General features: G+C 40.8%; 1 protein-coding gene across 4 annotated transcripts; it reads left to right on the top strand.

Annotated features, from left to right (window-relative positions):
* The first annotated feature begins 150 nt into the window (after positions 1–150).
* rapgef3 (Rap guanine nucleotide exchange factor (GEF) 3) lies at positions 151–22,702 on the top strand. Of its 4 annotated transcripts, XM_018681319.2 has the most exons (29): positions 151–279; positions 1,612–1,706; positions 3,998–4,083; positions 8,344–8,388; positions 12,213–12,319; positions 12,397–12,518; positions 13,182–13,359; positions 14,488–14,572; positions 14,959–15,019; positions 15,455–15,531; positions 15,644–15,790; positions 15,931–16,037; positions 17,230–17,318; positions 17,438–17,516; positions 17,673–17,823; positions 17,979–18,061; positions 18,174–18,204; positions 18,360–18,435; positions 18,683–18,820; positions 19,028–19,125; positions 19,239–19,364; positions 19,779–19,960; positions 20,774–20,864; positions 20,971–21,021; positions 21,164–21,251; positions 21,401–21,465; positions 21,567–21,621; positions 21,786–21,857; positions 21,960–22,702. In XM_018681319.2, exons 3-29 carry the CDS (start codon positions 4,021–4,023, stop codon positions 22,076–22,078), a joined length of 2,586 nt encoding a protein of 861 aa, XP_018536835.1. In that variant the 5' UTR covers positions 151–279; positions 1,612–1,706; positions 3,998–4,020; the 3' UTR covers positions 22,079–22,702. The 4 variants fall into 4 exon arrangements, with proteins under 4 accessions (XP_018536835.1, XP_050927339.1, XP_050927338.1 ...); XM_051071382.1 differs by lacking the exon at positions 151–279 and having other exon boundaries at positions 1,568–1,706; XM_051071381.1 differs by lacking the exons at positions 151–279; positions 1,612–1,706 and adding an exon at positions 3,156–3,334.
* Positions 22,703–23,338: the final 636 nt, after the last annotated feature.

The raw sequence follows: 23,338 nt of genomic DNA, 5'->3' as shown, positions 1-23,338 counted from the left end.
AGGAAAACGACAAGATGAAATTCCCCTTCGGCTGAACAACCAGGAGAACGACGCCTTTCACCGGCAGCGAAACGAGCTTTCTTAATAGTTAAATAATCGCTAATTCGTGTGATTTGTTGTACAACGAATACATATCAATGGCACAATTTATATTTCTAGCTACCAAGCAGAAACAAAATATTAAGGTGTTTATCTCATAGATCCCGCAAAGATGGCACATTATAATCGAGAAGACACTACCAGATTGGATTCCGGTCTTCAGCTGATGACAAAATATAGGTAAGAACTACGTTTCTTCGATTTTATTGATCTACACATATACTTCATTCTTTAGAAACGCCTGAAATCAAAACAATACCCGTTGCTACTCTACTGGGGAAAAATATCTCTTTGGATGTTTTTAACACACTGCCACAAAATCATCGATCTTTTACAGCTTGAATATCTTTGCACAGAGGAAACCCCCGACGAACACAAATATCGCCTCTAGTGGAGGAAAATGAAACTGCAATTTTAGACCTCTGTTGCCACAACTTTTTATGTTCAGTGCCGTTTTGGGCAAAATATTTTAACGTGAGGATGCTTTCAAAAACAATTCCACGAATAATTTCAGTGTTATATCTTATTATACTAATTATTTACTTTCACTCAAAGTGCATTAAACTGTTCTTTATGACTTTGGCTGTATGTTTGTGTTCATTATCATAAAGAATGAATTTGGGAACAATAAGACACCTATCTGATGTTAGGGAATGATGGATAAGAATCTAAACAGCTAAGGACAGCTAAAGAACTTTTGCACAGTACTGAACACTGGGTAAGAGTATACATTTTTGGTTACATGAAGGTCATTTACAGTTCACTGTGAAATTTATAAAACTATAAACAAAGGTGTTGCATAAGTTAATAAGGTCTGATATATATATGAAAGCATTCCACTTGTACATATGAACATTGCATTAATACGCACAGTCAGCCAGAAAGAAATAAGAATGGTAACAGTAATAGTTGACACATAATAAACAAGACACATAATTTGAAAGGCAAAACTAAAATGCTAAATTAAACTTGTATCTACAAAGAGAGATATTCACATGACCCTGGCTGGATGGGGTCAGACAAGAAGTGACTTTTCCTGCAGGAAACATTAAAGCAAAATATTAATATTTATTTTACACAATGTTTTACAGTTTTACTATAAATTGATCAATGACACACATAATGTGTAGAACTGAAATCTCTGCTCTGTAGTGTCAAAGTTTGTGGTTATTCACAGTCGTGGATGTCACAGATGAAAACCACAGTATTTACTTGCAGCTGTGAAGTGAAGGCAAATTGCAGTAAACCAAAGACTGTGCAGTTGTTTCTGTTCTGTCCTTTCATCACACACTTTCCACACACACACACACACACACACACACACACACACACACACACACACACACACACACACACACACACACACACACAGTGCTGTGTCTCACGCTGCTGTACTCAGCCCATGCCCTGGGGTGCTTTCTTCATGACCAATCAGAAATATACAGGAAGCTTGTGTCTAGCAACACTCCCCACGATTCACATAAACTGCACTGACTGAGAAATCATCCTCAGACATATGAAAGGAGCAAAGGCTGAAAAGAGAAAGCAGAGAACCCAAAAGACGTGGAAGCCATCGGACTGAAGAATCTCATACGAACCCGCCAGCAGTGAGTTACTGATCACTTCTCAAAATAATGTAACTGACCATAAATGTTTGACTTATTACTTGATAAATATTTTATATCTCCAGATAGAAAAGTGACTTTTCTCTTATATGGTATGACATACAAATGTTGTATATTTTTAAACCAATTATCATCATATGTTTTTACAAGAGCTTATGAGCAGTTTGTGATATACACAGATAATTTTTCATCAATGTCGTCCCAGATTTCAAGACAAAGCAAGTAAATAATTTGTTAAATTATATATCCAAGTTATTTGTTGTTCTCTAGTATTTAGAACTTAATTATGTTGGGAAATGTCACAGTACAACTACACAGCACAAGGTAGTTGTATTAAAGCAATGTTGACAAAGAGGAGGTTTTGTGAGGTTCATCAAATCTGCTTTACTTTCTGCTTGAGTCCTCGTTTGACCATGGGGTCAAACAGATGATATATGTGTCTCCCTGTCACTGCTAACTTGCCTGGAGAAAGGAAGGAAAAGGTGTGTGTGTGTGTGTGTGTGTGTGTGTGTGTGTGTGTGTGTCTGTGTTTATGTGTGTGTGCGTACCATCAGACAGGCACAACAAAGACAGTTGGCAAAGTGCACATTCCATGGGCGTAGATGTGTTGCAGGAAATCCCACTCCCATTCCCGGAGGATCTAAATAGAAACACACATGCATAAATAAATACAGCAGAACACACAGAGAGAAACACAGACATAGACACAAACAAAAACATTATTAGTTTATTTGTGTAATAAAGTAAAAATGTCTCAACACATGTCACTAAAACAGTTTCATTCAGTGTCCCCATTACATCAAGATTTCTGAGAAAATTTGACTGAGGTTTGTATGAATTTCCTCTTCACTTGATGCAGATCGATGCAGGGAAACTGCATTCTCAATAGAGGGCAGCATTTATTTTCAAAATGCCAGACAGGCCATGTGAAGTGAAGCCTTACACAATACATAGTTGCTTGGGACCAATTTTACTGAAGAGTTCATGGTGTCATCAAGCTAAATTTAATTTCTGTGGGATGGAGCTTTTTGACAAGTCAACGATATGCTCCGAACATGAAACAAGGTCATCCAACAATGCCACGGTATTAATGAGCTTTCACTTCGATCCCAGGGCCACAGAGCAATTACCATTCTTTTTTTTTAAACTCAGAAATCAATCCTGAGATTATCTCCATCCTTTGCAGATTAACCTTCTAGAAAGCAGTTTGCTCCTTCAGTGTGGCTGAAGACTTTTATATTTGAAACAAAACAACCACCAGTCTTTACTCAGTGATGTACGGCTGTGCACACAAGACAATCACTTTGTCAGATACTATCAAAAGACTTTCTTATCAGCAAAACTATCATGTTTGCATTCCCTGAGGAGGTCATAAGAAGCACAACTGGATTCCTTTTTTGTGAACATTCTTAATTTGGCATCGTAGAGTCCCTGTGAGGCATTTTGAGGAGAAAGAGAGTCACACAACTTCAGCCAGAGCACAGAAAACTAATCGGCTGTGCTTAAAACAGCATTTACTGTTTGGTTTGACTGCTTGCCTACTTTAAATACTGGCTTTTGGGGCAGCTGGAATTGAAGCATCCTCATGACTCCACGGAGGACTAAACTTGGTAAGGAGTCACTGTTTTTTACTAAGAAATGGCAGTTGATATGCTTCTCTGTAGCTTCAAACAACAGGGAGATCAACGTACTCTACCTTCTGTTATGCAACTGAGATTAAAGAGGGTTGTGATTCGAAGTGAAATTGAGCTCTCAATAGGCTGTAGGATCCATCATTCACTCATCACGCACACTAGCTGAGAACTCTACAAGACAGAGGCAGTAATGTCTAAAACCAAAAGGCAACATACAAGGGCAACAGCTGCTGCTGGAGTTATGATAATAAAGCACAGAAGAGGCTGGTCCCATACATACAAACCAAAGCATGGAAAATACAACAGAATAGACATTCTTGTCTGTGTGTGTCTTGTGGAAAGCCATGACAAACTGACTCAGGCATTGAGGTCAGTACAGGAAGGGCAGCCCCGTGCTGGAACAATAGCTGGGATTTAAACAAGTCTTACATAACATGTCCAGCCTGCAAGACACAGTTGACCATGATCCAGTTATAGCTAGAGGTGCATGGGAAACCAAGTTAAATAGAGGGTCCCCTTGTCCTCCAGTCTGGAGATATGTATCTATTCGCTTCGCTTTTGCTAATTATTGACAATTACTGTGTTTTTACAGGATATTAAAGAAACTATCATCACCCTGTTTGTCCATATTTCACACAGATACAGTTCAAGCCATCTTTTCTATGGAGAACTTGGTCGAATCCATCTGTTCTCCACGAAGACGTTGTACACCAGAGAATGGGGAAGTAAGTCATCTGCTCCTATCCTTATTCTATATAATAAATGAAGTAAACTGACTATAAGCCACAGACCTCCCTGCACACACAATTCAATATCATAATAGACCTGTTGCTGCAATACACAGGATTAAGTTTTGAGTTTTATTGCTCCATAAACCAGTTGTGGGTATGTAGCAGTTTAACACCTGTGCTCAAACTGTGAACTGGAAGTAGACAAAACAACTGATGAGAGACGTCGAGTGCTGTTCTCCAACTTAGAAGCTGCTTTCTGCCCTTGAAACAGTTTATCTGCGCGTCCATGTGCCTACAGACCCGGCTGAGCCAGACAGCTGGACAACCTGATAAGTGTGTATGCAGAGTTCTGCAGCTCTTGTGGGCTGCTCTGAGCTACTGTACTGAACAAACGTAGACCACACAGTGCCTACATGGAACTTTATGCCTCCTTAAATACCCTTGAGCCAGTCTCATTAACCTACAGTATCAAATGGAAAGGTGAACAGGTAGTTAAGAAATCCTGTGTCTGTGGGTTTGTGTGGTTTCATTGAGATTGTCATCGGAAGAAACTTTGCTATGAGGATGTATGCTGGACTGTATTCATTCTGTGTCTATGTGGGGATTTTGTTCACCACAACATAGTGACAGGTCAAGATTTTGTCAGACTCAAACACTGCATCAGTGACATCAGTGAGATCTATGAGCCTGGTCAAACTAACACATCACATTCTCTATTTATCTATTTGTTTTCGTAAAAAGAACAAAATGTAAAAACTGCATCTGCCCACATACACACAGAGTACATCGATGTCAGGTTTAATAACTCAAAACGCCATTAATTAGTCGGTAGAAAATGCCAGAGGAGGCCGTCTCTCTCTGATGACTCCATGTGGTTCTTTGCCAAAGCCAAAGAGCGCACACACGCAACTTAGCAACAAAGTGCGCCTGTGCTGCGAGGGATGGCTGAACATTATTACACAGCCCGTCCTCACTGAGGCAGACAGCGTCTGGCAAGATCTGGGTTTGGATGCAGGAACGACACAGAGGAAGCCCTGCCTGGATTTTAGTCGGGGGGGAGCGAAATGCGGAGTCTTGAACCACTGAGACTGTTGCGGTGTCGCGTCGTTGTTTTACATTAACGAGCGGGGCGATGGACTGCTGCGCTGTGGATTATGTCTGGAGCTGCTGAGTCCGGGTGCAGATCTTCTGACTGGGAAAGTTGTTTGTCGATTGTTTTAATCTGAGGCAAGATGCATCTGTTTCGGAGTCACAATTATCAAGTGTTCCCGGACCGCTACTCGGTGGAAACACCGACCATACGAGGCATCAGCTGGGTATGCTGCGTTAATGTTTACTTCAGATAAACAACTGAGGAACACTGAGCATAACAATATATTGTATAGTGGCCCTATAGATAATGACGAGGATAAGAATGGATGAGAGTGATGATAATGCACCACCATTATTTTTGATAATCATCATGATAGTAGTGTAAGAAGAGGGGAACTCTACTGTCTGTTTTTCAAATTCATGTAATGACTTTGCAAATCCTGGGCTTTACCTCCTACAGTAGCTGTCATTTGGTTTATATTAATGTCTTGAATTAGTCAGGATATCGGCGTATTATTCACTGCTCTGAAAAACTACTGTAGTCAAAATTTAATGTGCAAATTTGAAGTTGTTAATGTGTCTGGAGAGAGTGTCTGGTCTGGCACATGGTGGCTTAAATGCCCCAAAAGCCCCAGTTTTTGTTAAAGTGACAACCACCCTCTAGCATAAGAGGGAACAGCATCTACTAATCCTACATTTTTTATGTCATAAAAAAAGTCTGAGTTACAGTAAAAGTGGAGAAAGTGATAGGGGAATTATAAAAATTAGATTTAATTAACCTCACTTCCCCCAAAACAGCAGTTTGCAGGTATTTCAAGAACACTTCAAAGTAGACTAAAGCAGATTCCTCTATTGTTTTAGCAGCTCGGGTGTGGGTGACACAGGAAGGTTAACAAAGCACAAAGTTTTTTATTAAACTCAGGTTATAAATAGTGTATTGTTTATTGTTCACCTTCAACACAACACCCCTGCTCCGTTTACAGAAGCGTTTGTAGGGGAATGTACAAAGGGGAGGTTTTGTGTCCAGGTCACAGGAAGACACAGAGCAGCAGTGAGGCTCTTAGCTTCTAAATTTACTTGACTTTTAAGCATCAGTAGGTCAAAGACAAGTGTAAATCTCCACAGACTGTATCCTCAACTTCCTGCTGTTAGCAGCCAAATATTGATGTCATATTTTGCAGAAAAGCTCAAAAGCCTAATCCACACTAAATAACAGATAATTATGTTTTGGATCTGGTTTGACACCTGACACCCTGAGTCACTTAATGTAACACACTACACATATTCTTAAATATCACAAGAACAGCTCAACTTAAAGGCACTGAACCAAGTGAGTTTGTGTTCATTCATCTTATATATGATGAATTACACAAGAGCACTTCCACAGGGACGTCCTCGCCAGTGTAACAAGATTTATAAAAGTGTAAAGTATCAGCTGACATCACTCTAAAAGCAACTTAATCATAAAATGATTAAATGCATTGACTTGACATTTCACACATGATTATCTTTTCTATGGGAACACTGTTTGTGCCACACTGGCACAAAAGCAGTGGGATCCGCCCAGTGCACAAGATTATTTTTATAACTGTAAACTGCAACTTAGGCGTGGTATTAAGTGAATTTGCAGAGTTCATTTTTTCCCCAAAAATGGTATCCAGTCATTGGATATCGACAATGAGTCCCATCAAAGTGGCTCTAAGGCATCAGCTAATTCCTTCTTTGGGCTCGTACAATCAGATGCCTCTAGCAGAGGATGATCATATATGCATCGTTAGGGGATGCCAGGGCATCGTCCCTCCTGTTGTTCCTGCTCCTGCATACCAGTGGAGAGAGACGTGGAGACAAAATACCTCACATTCATAAAGATTCCTACTTGTGTCTGTCAACAGACCTTGGGATGTTTTTTCCACATTTTTTTGTGTACTCAAGGAACACAGATGTCATTTTGGTTCGGTCTTAACTGATAAAACTATGTTACACATTTACACACATGGTTTAATGGAGGAATATTCAGTTCTTTAATTAGAAGCAGTAAAAATTCAGATGTAGCTTTGTGTTTCTTCAAGCTCTTCAGCCACAGTAACAGACTTACAATGTGGGAGTTGATGAGTTTTTTTGTTTTGTTTTGTTTTGTTTTTGCTATTGGCAATGTGCCATTCAGGCAATGATCATGTGATAATGCCGGCTGCACAGCAGGCCAGACAAAACACGCCACAAAGTCTGTCTGTCATCAGGACAGGAGACACTTCACAGATATGTATCAGTGATGTGAAGAGTTGATCACAGCTTCCTGATCAATACAGTCAGCTACTGTATCCGTCAGTGTCAGCCATGCAAGCTGTTCATGCAATGCATCAGTGTAGTTTTCTAGCTACCAGATCTGGAGAGAGATATTTTGTATCAATAATTGCCTTGAGAAATGTCTTCATACATCTCTGAATTATATTCACTAAAAGCAATTGCCATGGGAATAAAAGTACACACTGGAAGCAACAAGGGGATCATAAAAGCATAAAAGCCAAGCAACAAAGAGGAAGTACAACTTAGGCCAAAGTACAGACATGGGAATGTTGAATATTTGTACGTGCCAGCAGGTTTTTAAGTTAGGGCTGATCTCACACTTTTAAGTGCGGAGAGTAAAGGAGTCTCCAGAAATAATATGTGACTAAACTTTCTGTATCTGTGGCAACCACTGCAGCACATTTAGTCTTTAAATGGTTGGGATTTTGAAAGGGCTTTTCATAAGAAAGGAAAGTCTCTCGTTAAAAGCAACCTTTTCACTTCACAAAACGCATGGCAACAGGCTATGTACTTTCCTCTGCTCATGTCTGTGTACTTTTTTCCTCCCACTTCATTACACGCACTTGACACCCACCCACACTACGTTGGAGACAATGGTAGCACAGCCCAGGTTGAGATAATGTATTTGTGTTGACCTCCATCCCAATGAAAAGAAAATAATTATTCTCTCTATCTGGACAGTCCAGCTTGGTTATATCTGTTTATTTGGTGCTAACACAGCAAGATTATCATCAACCACCAGTCCGGCCAGTTCCTGTGGAATGCCGCTCCAAAGCAGGTTATCTGCTTTATTTCAGCGGTTTTAGATATGCAGAAGTGGCTCAATTGTGATAACGTCTTTCTTTCTGTTTCTCCTAGACTCCACTGCCAGAGGCCTTGGATTCAAAGGACACTATGAAGCAGGTGTGTGTATGCCATGGTGTGGTGCGTTATGTGAATGTTTTGGTACATCACCTCCCTACAGCTAACCATAATCCAATGTTCTCACTGGTGTTTCTACACTCCTGCTGAACATTCAAAGAGACACAGCGTCACAGGAAAAGCATTACTTCATTAAGTTTTAGCTCTTAAGAGAACATGGATCATCTCCTGCGACATATTGCAACTTTTAATGACTATGACTGTTAAAATTAGATTTTCTGTCAGTGCTGGTCATCAGAGTTAATTATTATTTATCATCTCATAATAGGTTATGTCATATCCTCTGTATTTTTTATTTGGTTTGTCAGCACATATCAGGCTTCTTAACCTCTCCATCTGTCACTCTACTAATCAGCTGTTCACAGTTACTAACCCTGGTTGGCACTGGCTGCTGCCTGCCTGGATTTTTCTCTCTCCTGGTGGCTTTGAGCTGTACTGACCTCTGCTATCATTTAGAGTTGCAGTGCTTGCATCCTCTCAAACTGCTGAACTTGTTCTTTGCCTGTTATAATATCCTGCATTACTACTCAAGCGAGTCTTAAAAAACACATTCCTAGCGGGGCACGCAGTCACAAGGAGTCTAAAGGGCACTCCAGGGCTCACAGTTAATTGACCCACCCCACCCTCGTGAGCCCCACCCCACCCAGCCCAGGCCCCTCACACTGCTTTATCTCAGCCTCTTCAACAGCAAAAACCAAGGGGAGAAGCTTTAAAACACCTATAACAGGGTTTGACATGGAAAATGAATCCTGTTTGGATTCAGTGGTCTCCCCCAGACTGGCGAGATAGAGCATCTTTCAACCCCCAAAGAATCAATGCTTGTAAATTTAGCTTTGTGCTGGAGAGAGGAAATAGATAGGACAGAGTAATCAGATCTGCAGGAGGCAGGTGTTGCTAACCTGTTGGAGCTTTCTTTTTGGTTGCCTAGCAAGTCCTGGTTCCAGATCTTAAAAGTCACCAACAAGCATCATACATTCTGACACTTTACAAGACATATTGTTTTTAATAAGCTCTCTTTGATTGTCCACCAGCTTCTATAAGAAAAATATGTAGTGCTCCCTTTGAACAGAGCGAAGAAAAATTCACCATACTTGATCACAAGCTTAATAGCTACTGATTTAGATTCAATTTAAATATACATTTTTTATTTGTGTAACAATAGCTCAGCAAGAAAAGTCTGTAATCTCTGCCTGAGGTGGCTCTGCTCTGTATGTACAGGACTTTGTAGTTTGGATACACAGTTGTTCAGAGTTGTATAATGGGTTTGTGTTCTTTGCTTTCCCATATACATCTCATGAAGTTCTGGGGTGTAAAACAAACAGGTTTAAAGATCTGAAAACTGATTCCATATAACCTAAACAAGGACCTGGCAAAATATTTTACCCTCAGAAGTGTGGTGTTGTATTTTTCTTATGCACAGATAAAGGGTAAAAACTCAGATGTCTGCAGTCCACAGAGCTGCATTCAGCTCACACAGTGTTCATCTGCAGCTGCTTGTCACTACAGATGAACCCACAGGGTCACAGAGGGAGTAAGAGACAGAAACATCTCGCCTACAGAGGAGTCATACACTGGATAACTGTGCTCATCATCATTCCACCCAATGAGACAAAAGCCTGAAAGCAAACCAGAGCTTATCACATGGTATTGTTGTGTAGTGCAAAAGATAAGAGCAACCTTTCTCCAACAAAATGCCTGTGTCACTGCTGTGTGATAGTAAGCATCTGCCCTGCTAACAAGCGTTTGAGCAAACTGTACAGGCTAAATAACAGCTGCTCTGTAGGTGAAAGAGAAAATGGCAATATACTGTAAAAGACCTATTTAAGTTTAAACCAATATCAGGTTGACTATATACTTTGAATCAGTAATCTTAAGCCACTTTTTAAATATAAGGCTCTTCACTGTAAAAATGACCTCAACAGTAGAATAAACCCTAGTCATAAAATAGGTTATAGCTGGCTGTCAAGCCTTACATATGGCCCATACATCAGTGTCAGTTGCTCCACACTTGCTAAGTGTGTATTATGCTGCGTGTCATTGACTGGTGCACCTGTGGGAAAGGTGTTTGCTCGGTAATTTGACTCAGTAGGAACAATTACTTGGGAGTTATAGTTCCTAGATAACACGATTAGCTTTGGCCTACATGCAGACAATAAACAACACTGAATCCACCATGAACAACTTGCTCTGAAGTGAATTACAGAAATAGAGACGTTTCCAGTTTTTTGCATGTTGACGTGATCGCCAGGTTTCCCAGCGAAAGCCAAGCTCCTTCAGTGAAATATGGCTTTTGATATTGTTTTTGTAAGGACTGGGTTAGGTAATGGAAAATTTTCCTTATCAAGAAAGCAAGTTATGGAGTTGACATGCCTGAGAATGTGACTGTGGGAGTCCCAGGGGGGAAAGTAGGCCCCTGGGAATACTTGTGACCTCTAGACAACATAACTCCAGGGGGGCACCACAGACGCCTTAGGGCACATTTACTCTGTTGATGGCAGGTCTGGGAACAGGCTGATGTGGGGATGATAGTTTGAAGTGTGTGGTACACAGTGTTACCCACAGTGCTTGGTTATGGTTTGACATTATAATTAGCAGGCCTGTGTGAACTTGGCTCTAACAAGCATGTGTTACGGCCCCCAGCCCAGGTGAAAGAGCAGAGGTTGTGTTGGCGTCATCGGGGCATCGGGTCACTAGATCGAGCAAAGGTCAGCAAGGTTTTTATAACCTGAGCAAGTTGCAGAAGACTAGAGGAGGCAAAGGGTGCAGGAAGTTTCTGTTACTGGCTCCCTTGCATTGCTACAGCTTCACTCAATAAGAAAAAAATATAGGAAATGGGTCATTGTTGGGTTCTGTGTGTATCTCAAGACCACCACCTTGGGCAAACAGCAGTGCCTTGAGGAAAATCCAAAGAACAAACAGGCAACCGTCTGAATCACTCGTGGAATCACAAGACCTGGTGCAAGAGAAGCAAGAGGGGGAGTCTAACAGGGAGTAGGAAAATATTATTGTCAGCTTTTGTCAATCATTAAGACAGTAAATATTGCTTGATGGGAGTTTGATCCAATTTGTTTTTGAAGCAGAAGCAGAGCATAAAGCATGAAATGGCCTGAAACAGGACAGCCGCATTACAGTAACAAACAAAGCACATTCTTGTTACATAAGCCTTGCTTCTGCATCAGTGGCTGACAGGTTTTGCACTCTTGTCTGCAGCCTTTTTTGGTTTTAGACCTGACCGGCATGAGCGGCACATTTGTGTGTGTGAAGGGAAGTGAGGGGGAAACGAATCGAGGGGGGGGGAGTTCAAAGGAAATACATTGAGGGTGGTTGGAAAGTGAAAGTTTGTGGTCACTACGTGCCTACCAGCGAGTGAGTTGCAGAGGCTGGGAACTCGATGAGGTGTGTGCAGAGAGTTAAACATAGCAGTTTTTAACACATTCTCACCTCCCTGCAACCCACACACACACACACACACACACACACCACATTACACTCCGACACCCACTGAAATCTCCATGCTGTTGACGTACATGCCATTACACATGATCTCCAAGCTGAGGGGAAATGCAAGGAAGCTTGTCTCCTTGATTTTCACTCACACACAAACATCTTTCTGCCACCAAAACACAAGTTGTCTGTTTCAGTAAACAACACAGTCTGTGTGTGTCCGTATTTATGTGCACAGCCCTCTCATACTATTTCATACCCAGTTTCGTCACTTAATAAAAGAGAACACAACACGATACATTGATTCTCATGACAATAAAGAGAGACTCATAGTTTAACTGCTTTTCTTCATGTTTATCAAGTTTCTTTCAGATCGTGTTGTGAAGGCAGCGAGATCGGTGTATAGCGTCATGATCGAGAGGAACCCTGGTCTGATCCGAGATAGGAAGTATCACCTCAAAACATACAGGTACCTACAACGGTGGTATGATTTCTGTGGCAATCTCTGTAAATCACATGGAAGCTGATGCGTTACATTTCTAACAGGCAGTGTTGTTCTGGTAAAGAACTTGTTGATTGGCTGATGAAACAGAACGAATGCCTCCAATCAAGAAGTCAGGCAGTTGGGATGTGGCAGGTCTTGGTGGATGAAGGAATCCTTGTTCATGGTAAGAACTGAAGCGCTTCAATTTCACAGAAATGTGTCTCGATGAAACTGTACTAATCCATTTTACTTTACTTACTACCAACTATTGGCCAGAAGCCAAATTAAAGGACATATTAACATAATATTTGTCATGTGCTGGGTGAGCTCATGCCTTGCTGCAGATTGTTTAAAGTATGTGGAATAACTCCTCAAAAACTCCTGTCATATTCTGGTATTTTTTAATATATTCTGATTATAATGTCTCTGCCAGCACTCAAGAATTTGCCAGAGGTGCTTGAGCAGCTTGAAATCTGGTGGTTGAGTCTGCCAAGGCATTTGTTTTACAATGTGTTCTCCCTCAGTCAAGTGTTCACTAACTACTCGTGCTCTTTGGACATGGCACTGTCTTCATGGAAGAGACCACTTCAATCAGGAAAGAAATGCTTCATCATCAGAACAGATTTGCATTTATTTCCATTTATCTTGTCACTCTGGAGTTTTGTGAAGTTGATACAAGACAGTAAACTCTCCTTAAGGTCAATCCTTAATCATTTGCTTCCTTTTTGTTTCCTTCCAATCTGTAGCTTTAGGCTAAATAACATTTTATGTAATTGCTTTATCACTACAGGTCTACAGTCTTAGTAAATTTAACTCAATGTTCTTCCTCTTCTGTGCCTCAATCAAGTGAAACATGAGCTGAACTTCCTCGACAAGGACACCCAGTTCTACCGCTTCCAAGACTCTGAGTTTGGTCTGAACCACATAACGAATGAGAAGGATTCAGAGGATGAGCTGCAGGAAGGACTGTCACTGCTGTCTCAGCTGGGTCCTGATGCTCTGCTCACTATGATTCTACGCAAATGGTCAGTATGTTGAACCTTTATGTAACTATTACATATGTTTTAAGCTTAGTTACATTAGTTCATTTATCTGGTTAAATGAGAAAAAACTATTCTGGATACCTGCAACCCTCTGGGTCACTGCTTGTGTGGTGACCAGTGGTACAGAGAGCAGCACTGTTTTGATGTTTTATAGTTATGTTTTGTTTTGTCTCTCTGTCTCCTATGTGGTGCTCTCTGTGCCTTTTAATTGCCCCTCAGGGACAAATAAAGTGTTCTGAATTGAAATGAATTGAAACCCTCACCAGTAACCAAAGAATGTACTTAACAGTAACTTAATTGTACACTCACACCACAGTTTATTACAAAAACAAACCAGATAAACAAAATAAATTCACATGGAAGTTACTGTGTGTCCACTTGACTGTTGGAGGTTAAACCAACTCAAAAAATAAATCCTCTTAAACAACCCACAGAGTTCAAAGCAGCCCAGAGTCCACTCCCTGACCGAACTGTCTAAAAACAAAATGTAATTTACATCATCTCTTCAAAATGCAAAATAGAAACCAGAAACAGCAATGCATTGCAAAAAAAAAAGAAACTCACCAGATGCCAAACTGGGGATTGGTATTGGAATAGAGTTGGTCTTGGTCCTCAGCTGTGGCTGTTATGGGCTCCACACCGTCTGAATTCATTTATCCTTCACATGGATGAAGCTTAATCATAAAAGGTGCTAAATGCCTTTTTCTTTTTCTCACTGTAGCAGACAGACAACATTTTTCAGGCCTCCTCTGTCTGTTTCCCCCAGCCCCAAACATTTCTGTCTTCCCTTTGTTCCCCTGGCCACACCCCCTACACCTGTGTTCCTGGCTGCTACAGGAGACCTGGAACAGGAAACTATACTTGGGCAACAAAATTAAAAGCATGGGTGACAGGGATAGAGTGTAATCAGAGGTTTAAACTTGCAAGACTATTTAGTATTAAACCATCTAATGTACATGTTCCCCTAACACACGTGACAGTGTCACAATGCAACAACCATAAAGGCAGCAGTAGAGTAGGATTTTGTCATTAAGGTTACATCTTTCAATAAAGTTTTTATTGCGTCTGTGGTTGAATTACACACGTTACCTCAACTTTCCCTGTGTTTAGCCCCAGTCAGAGGAGTGCTGAGGACCTGGAGGTCATCTATGAGGAGCTGCTCCACGTCAAGGCTGCTGCTCATCTCTCTGCCTCCGTCAGTCACTGCTTACTGCCTGCACACTGTGCCCTTTTGTTTTAAGACATATTCTGAATTAATATATCATTTTTTATTATAGCATCTTTTTCAGAAGAGTTATGATAATGATGAGAATAGTATGTCCTAAATTTTATTTTATTTTACACTCTTGACATTTTATGCTAAATTGAAAAAAACTGCAAAATATTTTAAACATAATAGTTTCCCCATAATGTCAATAATATTTCTGTTCATTTTTGATAATATTAGTAGCCTATTACCAGAAAATCAGACAAACCATACACCTAGTTTACTTTGAGAAAAGAACCATTAGAGTGTAACATATTGGAAACAGGAGTTATCAATGCAGTTCAGTCTCATTTCTTGCTCTGCTGTGCCTGTAGGTGCGTAAGGAGCTGGCAGCGGTGCTGGTCTTTGAATCACATGCCAAGGCCGGAACAGTCTGTGAGTGCGACAGCTTTGCTGACGTTTGTGCTTGGGTGATGGAGAGCCTTGCCACATACACATGGAGACACACACAGTTTCATTATGCAGAAAAAGCCCTCTTAACATCCTCTCCTGCACAACACGCCTTTCGGATATGTTATATCCAGTAATTTATACAACATCATTAATATTCTGTGCTCAGATCATTATTGATTCATTACTTTAGTGAAGCAGTTAGCTCATTGTGTCTTTTTGTGCTCTTCTGATCTGATCTGCTCTCTCTGTCCAATTAATCTTGAATATGAAAATCATACACACATTATAAAGGCCATTGTATGAAGGTTCCCTTGTAAACATTATCTTGATGTAATTATAATGGTCATTCACACAGAGACATGTACAAGTGACCATTGTTGTTGCTTATTGTCTTTTTTTTTTTTTTTTTTGATGCAGTGTTCAGTCAGGGGGACAAAGGCACTTCATGGTACATCATCTGGAAAGGCTCTGTAAATGTGATCACACATGGGAAGGTAAATCCAAACACTGGCCTTCAAAAACAAAACGAATAAATCTCAGAATCATCACTCATGAAAAGCCTTGTTGCTGTGTTAATGTAACGCTGAAAATATTGTGTGCATACAGGGGCTGGTAACTACTCTACATGAGGGTGAGGACTTTGGGCAGCTAGCTTTGCTGAATGACGCACCTCGTGCTGCCACCATCATCTTGAGAGAAGACAACTGCCATTTCCTCCGTGTTGATAAACAGGACTTCATACGCATCCTCAAGGTGTGTCTGATTAAATAATGTACTGTACGTGCACCATGGCTTTTTGTCAAAGAAAAAGGCCAGGTGTGATAACAGCTAGTGTGTTTCTCTGTGTACCGCAAATTCTGATTCTGATTCTGTTTCTTGTTCTTGTTCTTCAGGATGTGGAGGCTAATACAGTGCGACTGGAGGAGCATGGGAAAACTGTGCTGGTGTTGGAGAAAAGCGCCGACTCGGCCCAGCAAGGCGGAGCTGGAAGCAGCAGCAAGTGAGAAACTCTGACGCACTCAACCTCTGAGACAAAACAGTCACTTCACAACCAGGTTTACAATCAGTTAGACACTTTACATGGGTGTGAGCAGATTCTGTATCAATCCAATAACACAAGTGCTGCTATTGGTCATAATACAATGAGGGACAAGTATAGAGACTGTTTTGTTAAATGTGGTTAAGTTCTTATTAATGGAGTGTTATCTGACAGCCAGAAAAGAAATGGACTTCAACCCTGCCTTGTTGAATGACCTGTTATCAGTCTTGAAGTGTTTTAGCAAACATAAAAGTGAATTAACTTGATGTTGACCTCTCCTTTAGGTCATATTTAACCTGCTTTCCCTTGTTTCTCTCTCGACTTGCACACCTACGCACGCTACCAGCGACCATCAAAACTCCAAACAACTAGCAAACATCCAAGATTTATTATCTGAAATGCCCAACCTATATTACCCTTTTTGCTGGCCTAATGCCATTGGACAAGAGGTCCCCACATTTAGTTATAAACGAGTTATGGCGTACACAGTATGTGCTCTGGAAAGCAAAGGATTTTAAACAAGAATAATAAATGTATGATCTGTGACAGACAGAGCACCTCAGTCCACTCAGCTGTGATATGCTTCTGCCAACTCTCCAAGCAGTGTAAACACAGGAGTCTGCCAGATAAACTATGCAATGATTACGTCAAGGGCCTTTTTCTGCTTCTTCTTTTTTGGGACAGTTATCAGTCGACATGTAAACGCAAACTGATAATACAGGATATGTGATGCAGTGGTTCAAATCATGTATTTATTCATTTATTTAGCAGAGACTGTGCAAGTCAGCTGTAGTTTGTGCTCAGTACTAATTAGACAAAGTTAGCCTGCTAACACACTAAACAAAACTGTGTCAGCATTTAGCTGCAATCACCACTGCATCCAGGGATGTACAGTCTCACAGAGCCACTAGCATCACTGTAGACTCAGTTTTGTTCACCTGATGTCCATATTTTGTTCACGTTTAGTCTCTGGACAGATGCTACGCAGTCACCCTTCATTAGCAGTCACTGAAGTTAGATATTTACTGGCAGAAGCAATGAAACATTATTCTATATTACCAGGCCCAAATTAAAACACACAAACCAAGAGCCAAAATGTGTGCAATGTTGAAAACAATAAATTCCTCCTCTTTCTCTGTCATGCTCTGTACAGGTACACAGTCATGTCAGGAACACCTGAGAAAATCCTGGAACACCTGCTGGAAACAGTAAAGCTGGATTCTAATGGAAATGATGCTATAGGTAGGAGCCTGCAGACATCTTCATGCCTTTTAGTTTCTTTAACTGAGTGATTCAGTATAACTAGGTTTTGTCAACTAGTTAGTTAAGTGTGTGTTGTTGTGACGTTTGTGTCCCTGCAGATCCCTGTGTGAGTGACTTCCTCCTCACCCATAAAGTCTTCATGCCCTCCAGCCAGCTGTGTCCTGCACTACAGCACCAATATCCTGACATGGTCAATAATACTGATAACAGTAATGATGTTACTGGTGATAAAGTGCACTGCCACTGCCTCTGCTGCCGTTGCTGTGGTATTGTACATGTTATTGTCTCAGACTGTGAAGCTTGCGATGTTGTGCTCCTTAACCGTCTTTGCACTTACCAGGCAGAGCTCTCTGAGGGTTCAGATCAGGAGAAGGCTGCTTACATTCTCAACACCAAGCAGAAGGTAGTGAAGTTGGTTGGCCAGTGGGTGGCGCTGTATGGCCTTCTACTGAAGGAGGACCCTGTGGCTTTGGACTTTTTGGAGGTGAGATTGCAGTCTTGATTTCATTACGTTCATACTTATTTCACCATATGATTTGTGTAAATTGTAATATTTCCATTGCACTTTAAGAATTTATATTCTACTTCATCAGTAATTATGTTCCTGCTTTTCCAATTTCCATGTTTGTGCTGAAACAGAGGTTGAAGAAGGAGGTGGCCGGTGATTTCCGTCTGTCCAGCCTGCTGAAAGAACAATTTAGAGAAAGGAGGAGAACAAAAGTGTAAATTATGTCATTACATTTTTAGCATAAATTATAAGTATATCTTAAGTATTCTTATATTATAAATATTGCAGCATACTTAACACTGTTTCATCTTTTAATACCTGGACAGGATGGAGAATGGGTATCAGTCACTGAGCAGGGTGAGCATCTTCACATAGTTTTCTCTTGTTCGTTTGAGCAGCAGGAGACAGAATATTAATATCAGAGATACATTTTAATGAGAAAACAGTTTGAATGTCGTGTTGCTGCAGTTTAATGTCACTTACTTACTGAGTCACTCTGATACTATCAACAGAGCCAGCAATTTGATTGGTTTTCAAACTGTGAGGAGCCTGCGGTGAGGTTACAGCCAATCAGAGCACAGGATAAAGGTGAGTAATGCACAGGCACTGAAACAGGCAAATCAGATCAATCTAATCAGTCACACTGTACAGTATAGGTGCCTGTTATGATCTATATCACGTATGTCATAACATAGAGTGATTACCTCACATTAGCTCTTGCTCAGTCTGTGGGTGTTGTGTATGAGTCACACGTGTCACCAGACGTCACTAGAAAGTCATTAATCATCAAATCAGCAGATCTTGACATTTTGGTTTCTGTCCCCTCTTGGAGCAGTGTTGTATGAGATCTACAGGCCAGACAGCAAACCTCTCACTCTGATGCTTCCAGTCAACACATCAGTACAGGATGTGATGTCAGCGATAGTCAAACCTGGCGGAGATCACATCCTGGTCAAAATGAACTCCACAGGAGGTGGGATTCAGATATTGATGACACATCATATGGTTTTATATTTTTAGCAGAGCAGATATTTTTCTCTTAAATTGTCAGTTCCTGTAAAATTGTTACAGTAAAGCCTTCAGAGCTGCATATTAGTTCAGTTCAGTTTATAGATTTTCTACTGTTCTCTGTCAGTTCATTATGCTGAAAATGTGTTTGTTATGTATTAAATACACACAGAAAGAGCTCAGTTAAAGCTAGATGCCACTGCATTCTACACCGCCTTGGGACTCAATGAAAGACTGTTCATCTGCACAAGCAGCCAAGTGGAACAACTGGTGAGGAATAGGTGTCCTCCATGCTTTGCTCAAAGCAGCTTCCCTGCCCATATAGAAAGACATCAGATGCACACAGCAACACCTTATTTCTCCTTTCTGTCTCTGTCTCTCAGATGCCCCTGAAGGAGCAGCAGGGTCCAGAGCGAGGAACTACAGACATCCTTGAACAGATGGGCTCTAAAGATATCGCCAATGAACTCACCAATTATGACTGGGAGCTGTTCACTGCCATGCATGAGGTAACTCTGCAAATATAACAAGTTTTACATCTGACCACAGCATATAAATTAAGTGCTATTGAACAGAGGGGGGACTGCTTTTTTACATATTTAAATGCCTCACCAGGGCTCAGCTATAGTTGTCTATCATAACAAGCACAGACAAAGCTGAAACTGCAGCAACAAAGGACTGGGTATCTCTTTAATGGAAATTTATCCGAGTCACACTCCTTCAAGCTTTTTATCTGACACCGCCATTTTTGCCATCAGACCATCTGGCCCTGTGATACAACACTTCCTGCATGTTTCACATGTTTCTGAAGCAAATCACATGCTTGAAGTCACCTGTAAAAACTGGCATCTCTTTGATTTCCTTTTCCAAAGAGTGCATAAATTCTTTCAGTGGTGTGTGACTCATTATCCCCGTCTCTCCAGGTGGAGCTTATCCACTACATATTTGGCCGTCATAAATTTCCCGGTGCCATCACAGCTAACCTGGAGAGGTTTGTGCGTCGCTTCAATGAGGTGCAGTACTGGGTGGTGACTGAGCTGTGCCTCTGTGAAGACCTGGTGAAAAGAGCCATTCTGCTTAAGAAGTTCATCAAGATTGCTGCAGTGTAAGAGTTAGACATTCCCCAGAGGATGAAGCCTACTGACCTTAGCAATCCTCTGACTTTTCATCTAGCACCACCATGAAGTTGACAAGGGTGGTTTTTCAAGTTTCAATTGTTTCAACAATAACTTAATGGATTGCCATGAAATTTGGTACAGACATGCTCCTCAGAGGATTAAATGTGATTACTTTGATTCTCTGACTTTGTATTTTGTGGCATCATAAGGTCAAATGTTTAATTTGTTCAACATTTTAGTTTAAAATCAAATACCTGCAAAACTAATGACAGTCCCATCAGCCTCACCTGTACATTCTGTTTAGTGCTAATTAGCAAATGTTAGCATGCTAATAGGTTAAACCAAGATGATGAACATGGCAAACATACCTGCTAAACATCCACATGTAATCACTGTGGCTTAGAATAACAGCATGTTGATGTCACACCCAAGCTCAAGGCTGGACTAAAGGGGCAAAAAACAAAAAACCCCAAATATTTATTTTACATGGCTGAAATGGAAATGAATGAATGGAAACAGGAAGAGAGACTGTCTGGCTGTCACCAGCTTATATAGTGTAGCCAGACCAGGTGAGTTCAATATCCCTGATGACCAAACTCCACCCATCAGGCTCCTGCAGAGAGAGGCCTGCTCAGTGGGAGTCGTCACACTGACATTAGCATTTAGCTTACAGCCTCAAAAAGCCACTAGCATGACTGTAGACTGTAGTTGTTTGTTTGTAACCAAAAAATCACCTCAAGAGCAGCATTTTGTTTGTCTGAGACAGAATTATTTATGGCCATCTGTCCTCTTTCTCGCAGCTTAAAGGAGCAGAAGAATCTCAATTCATTCTTCGCTGTGATGTTTGGTTTGAGCAACAGTGCAGTACAGAGGCTTTACAAGACCTGGGAGGTGAGAAACCCCTGAATGCTATAGCCATGATGATAATAAATGATGTCGCCATGATCAATGATAACTTTGGAAATGACTCAAACAACATTTTGCTTGTCTGTCACAGAGAATACCCAGCAAGACAAAAAGAATCTACTGTGCTTATGAGAGGCTGATGGCAAGTTACATTACATACATGCTCCTATAGATACTGTTCTCTCTATAGGTTCCTGCTTCAACACTCAGCTTGCAATATCTCCTGTTGGCTTCGTATTCTAACATAAAGCATTATGATGTTGTATATCCTCTGCTTGTGTTAGGATCCTTCACGCAACCACAGGGCCTACAGACTGGCTGTGGCCAAGCTCAGTCCTCCTTACATCCCCTTCATGCCTCTGCTGCTCAAAGGTACACATACTAGCAATTAAATGTCACTGATACAGCATCACATGTGAATGTTATGTAAATGAATTTTATCACAGATAATCATAAATCCATAGACACTGCGGTTTAAATCACCAAGATGTTTTCTGTTTTCTGTTTCTGTCAATGCCCAGACATGACATTCATCCATGAGGGAAACCCAAACTATGTAGAGAAATTGGTCAATTTTGAGAAGATGGTAAGACAGAAAATGATTTTTTTCAAGTTGCTCAGCTCAGTTATTCTCACTCATAAAATGAAACTGACCTGAAATGGTTTCTTTTCCTCCCACTGTCACAGCGAATGATTGCCAAGACAGTGAAAATTGTACGGGGATGCAGAAGCCAGCCTTATGGTACGTGACCCAGCTGAGCTTGTCATACAACTAGCAGAGCCACAGCACTGGCAGGGAATATACTTTGGATGCTGTATGCATTCAGTCTAAGTCAAATAGTTACACATGTATGTTAGATGATGTCAGGTTTATCAGGTAAATCAACTTGTATGTCTCCTCTGCAGTGCCTTCATCTCCACAGAGGGGCCTGGCAGATCGGATGTTTCTGGAAGGGCCTGCTGCTCGCATATCTACATGTAAGCTACACACTTGTCCAAAACATGAAAAGGAAGATTTACCGATACAAATACTTAAAAGTGTGCAGTATGAGTCAAACATGATTTATTCCTCTCAACCAGACTCAGACCACGGCCTCCCTCTGCGGAGTCCCAGCAACATCCGACACTACATCCAGAACCTGAAGGTGATTGACAACCAGCGCAAGCTAACACAGCTATCAAGAACGTTAGAATGCTAGGACATCAGCTGCAAGTGTACAGAGACTGTTGAACTGTAGCACAAATCTGAACCGGAGAACAGATTCTAGATAGATGAACAAAGCTTCCACACTTCTCTAAATAAGATGGACCTCTGGAGGTGTTGAGTGCCATGGAAATTCACTCTAATTCATGGAGCAACTCTCTGCACAGCGTATCACTGAGAGAGAACATGTGCAGTGTGCACAGTTATGACCTCTAATGCTGAGCCAGAGAATCCAGTTCAGGTTTGAATAAAAACCTGTGGGACCAAAAAGCCTTACAGCACACTGGTGTGTAGACATTTCTGGTGCGACAGTGGAAACTGGTCCACTCACAAAGGCAATGTTACAACATGTGCAGTTTGGCAAAGTCTTTGTGTCAAAATTCATTTATGTGACTGACATTTTGTATTCTGCTGTCTGGGAGAACCATACCGGTGGTTCCACAAAAGGGCCAAGAACACACTCTACAGATCTTTGCCATGGCTAATCACTTTAGGTCAGTTTTTTGTGCACTAGTATTTTCACTTTAAAACTAATGTATTGTATCAACATCATTTTTTGGCAACTGACATGCATATAATTTCATACAATGTTGTTTTCTAAATAAATTATTTTCTCAGTCATGTGTATTCAATGAAAGCACAAGAATCTGTAAAAAGAGAAATATTTTATTTAAAGTACAAACCGTAACAGGTAAAAACTGACCTCCAAAGACCCACCCCCCTTTACCCCCGTTCTTCCCTCTGACAAAAATGTTCTCCCCAATATGGGGTGAGAAAAATTCACAACAAATCAGTTATCATTTGAATTCAACACTCTTTGTCTTTAAATATATACAACTTCTTCTTGAAAGTCCTGGAGAGTGAAAATGGGCTAAAGACATGTTTTTAAAAAAAAAGGAAAAAAGAAAAAGAAAAAAACCCAGTGCCTTCTCTTGTTATAACCATGGAGGAAGTAGTAAAATGAACCCCTGTCATTATAAATAATAGGTCGACCTGTTCAGAATTTCCATGTAGGCCATGTCAAAGGATTTAAATCGATTATCAAATGGGGATTTTGTGGACCATTTGACAAATTGTAAATCACTATCCAATAAGAGGGGCCATATGAAAAGAGTGTAATGAGGCAAACAAATGTAAAACATATGGTTACTATAATGGTGGTGTTTGGACAGGTGCAAAAGCAGAGCACATAAATTATCCAACTATGTCAACATGCCCAAGTTCAACTCAGATATGTTTTGGTGGTGGTGTTTTC

This window comes from Lates calcarifer, linkage group LG6 (genome assembly GCF_001640805.2).
Source record: "Lates calcarifer isolate ASB-BC8 linkage group LG6, TLL_Latcal_v3, whole genome shotgun sequence".
In the NCBI taxonomy this organism is placed as follows: Eukaryota; Metazoa; Chordata; class Actinopteri; family Centropomidae; genus Lates; species Lates calcarifer.
This window is presented reverse-complemented; position numbering and strand designations above follow the sequence as displayed.

Bases quoted from the DNA above. Each gene is read 5' to 3' on its own strand.
- rapgef3 (XM_051071381.1), top strand. From the start codon at position 3,310: ATGACTCCACGGAGGACTAAACTTG. The intron at 4,084-8,343 runs GTAAGTCATCTG...TGTTTCTCCTAG, and splicing joins GTACACCAGAGAATGGGGAA to ACTCCACTGCCAGAGGCCTT. The intron at 17,824-17,978 runs GTGAGATTGCAG...GTGCTGAAACAG, and splicing joins TGGCTTTGGACTTTTTGGAG to AGGTTGAAGAAGGAGGTGGC.